General features: G+C 38.0%; 1 protein-coding gene across 1 annotated transcript in view; it reads left to right on the top strand.

The window, feature by feature from the left end:
• The window catches only part of LOC107579523 (uncharacterized), a gene marked incomplete at its 3' end in the record, with an annotated part of 3,480 nt that extends 1,767 nt beyond the window's left edge, over nt 1-1,713 (top strand). Inside the window, exon 2 of the mRNA XM_016265347.1 lies at nt 927-1,713. Coding sequence (XP_016120833.1) covers nt 927-1,713 — 787 coding nt within the window. The remainder of the gene's footprint in view (nt 1-926) is intronic.
• Between the last annotated feature and the right edge of the window lie 346 nt (nt 1,714-2,059).

Raw genomic sequence — 2,059 nt, forward strand, 5'->3', positions numbered from 1 at the left:
CATTTGCATGTTTTATGGCCGGTCTGGAATTGCTGCCGTTTTAACCCAAAATATAGTATAAATCGTATGATGCGTTTCACAATCACATACTGTACATCATTGTTTGAGGAATGAAAAGCAGATAATATTGATACCAAGAAACAAACATTTAGAATAGATTAAACCAAAGATACATACATACACCTGAATATCAGTGTTTATGGCTTTAACTAATACAAATAACGAGTGGTAACTCAGCTAATCTAATAGGGAAACGTACAAACAACACATGCAATATACCAGATATATTTGTAGAGTATAATAGAGTAACGGTCTTTATGTGTGTGTGTGTTTGTTATTTTGCTTGGCCAGCCAGGCCCATCGGGGTCATTTACAGCTCTTTGGACAGTGTTTGAAGTCAAATGGGGGAGATGATAGTGGGGGGGACTGGTTAGAATCTCCTTGATGGCGAGGAACCATTTGGCAATTTAAACCCCCATACAATGTAAAGTCTCTGACAAGAACTGTAATTTATATGCAAATGTCAAAAGGCTAAAAGGGTCTCTTAAGCCATAAAACCCCAAAGATCATCCATGATTCTACGCAGACGCTACAATACAGTTAAATTAATTATGTATTGAAGTTGATTTCTCAACAAACCCATTCATGTGTCTTAAATGCTTGGACTGCATGGCATAAGTCAGCCTTTGTGTACTTTTTAAAGTACAAGGATGAGTGAAACTTTTCGAATAATTTTTTTCAAAGGATGGGTTTAGAATTATGAATTTTTTATTATTTTTTTGGTGTGTTGTACTTGTTTAATTTAGGAAAACTAACTCAATTCTTTAACCTTCGTAGAGAGACCAAATATTGAGACAAGGACCATACTCAGAGTTATAGTTTGTGACAATGACATCAGAAAAATCGTACTTCATGTGAAACTACAGACAGTTGACTCACTGTCGGAACAACTTGAAGAAAAGCTGGGACTTCAGTATAAGTTCACACTTCAGTTTGAGGATCCAGATTTCAACAATTCCCTTGTGAATCTTACCAATATTGCTGACTTGCCAGATAAGCCCACACTGAAGATTGTCTCCCTTGTGACGACACCAACCCCTAGCACAGCTGACACTGAAGTCCTGTCTGTGGCTTCTGATGAGCATTCGCGTCATAGTCTACAGACTGCATGGCCAGAAGCTTTTGAGATCCCTACTTTTCCTGTTGACGTTGAATACGGATTACTTCAGGGAAATCTACAGTACATGCGAGATCAAACATATCTACAATTGTCAGGAGAGCTTAAGCATGAGATTCTCGAAAAACTCTCAGAGACAATATACAGTTACAAAGCTTACCCTGATAAGGAAAATTCAGAGGCTGTTGCTGCTGCTTTGATAATAAAACATCCCTGCCTTACCCAGCCTGGATCATCGAACGGGTGGAATGGGTGGTATGATAGCCTCAGATGGAAAATGGGTAATTACCGTTCAAAACTGCGTCAAACTGGATGTTTGGAGGTATCCATAAATGGTGGGAAAAGAAGAGGACAGCAGCCTCAGAGAAACATCAAAAGACCTAAGAGGTTTGAAATCAATTGTCTACCGAACTTCCCTGATGGTGAAGATGAAGCCAGCATGGAGTCCAAAAGGAAAGAGATGGTGGAAGACATGAAGAAACGTCGTCTTAATGCTGCACTGATAGCCCAGAACATGAACTCTACATTTGCCTTGCGTAGAAAGGAATTGATAGAGAAGTGTATTATTTGTATTTTGTTGTCTTTGTATTCTCAACTTAGAATTTTGAGAAATTTAAGGCAATCAGTTTCCACACATTCTTCTAGTAAAATGAACAAGCAGACATGTTAAAGAACTGTTTTGTTTGAGTTCTGCTTACAAAGCTTAACTTAAATATGTAAGTTGGCTGTACGTTTGAAATTGAGTTACCTGTACTCAAGTTTTATGGTAACTTCTAGAAAAACACAAGTTAAGTCTACAAAGTAGTAGCAAGTAGGTTCAAGTCAAAAAGTATGACCATAATTTGCTTGAAAACTTTGAGGCAATCAGTGAGTGTGTCCTCG

This window comes from Sinocyclocheilus grahami, unplaced genomic scaffold (assembly GCF_001515645.1).
Source record: "Sinocyclocheilus grahami isolate Dianchi unplaced genomic scaffold, SAMN03320097.WGS_v1.1 scaffold17929.1, whole genome shotgun sequence".
NCBI classification, from domain to species: Eukaryota; Metazoa; Chordata; class Actinopteri; order Cypriniformes; family Cyprinidae; genus Sinocyclocheilus; species Sinocyclocheilus grahami.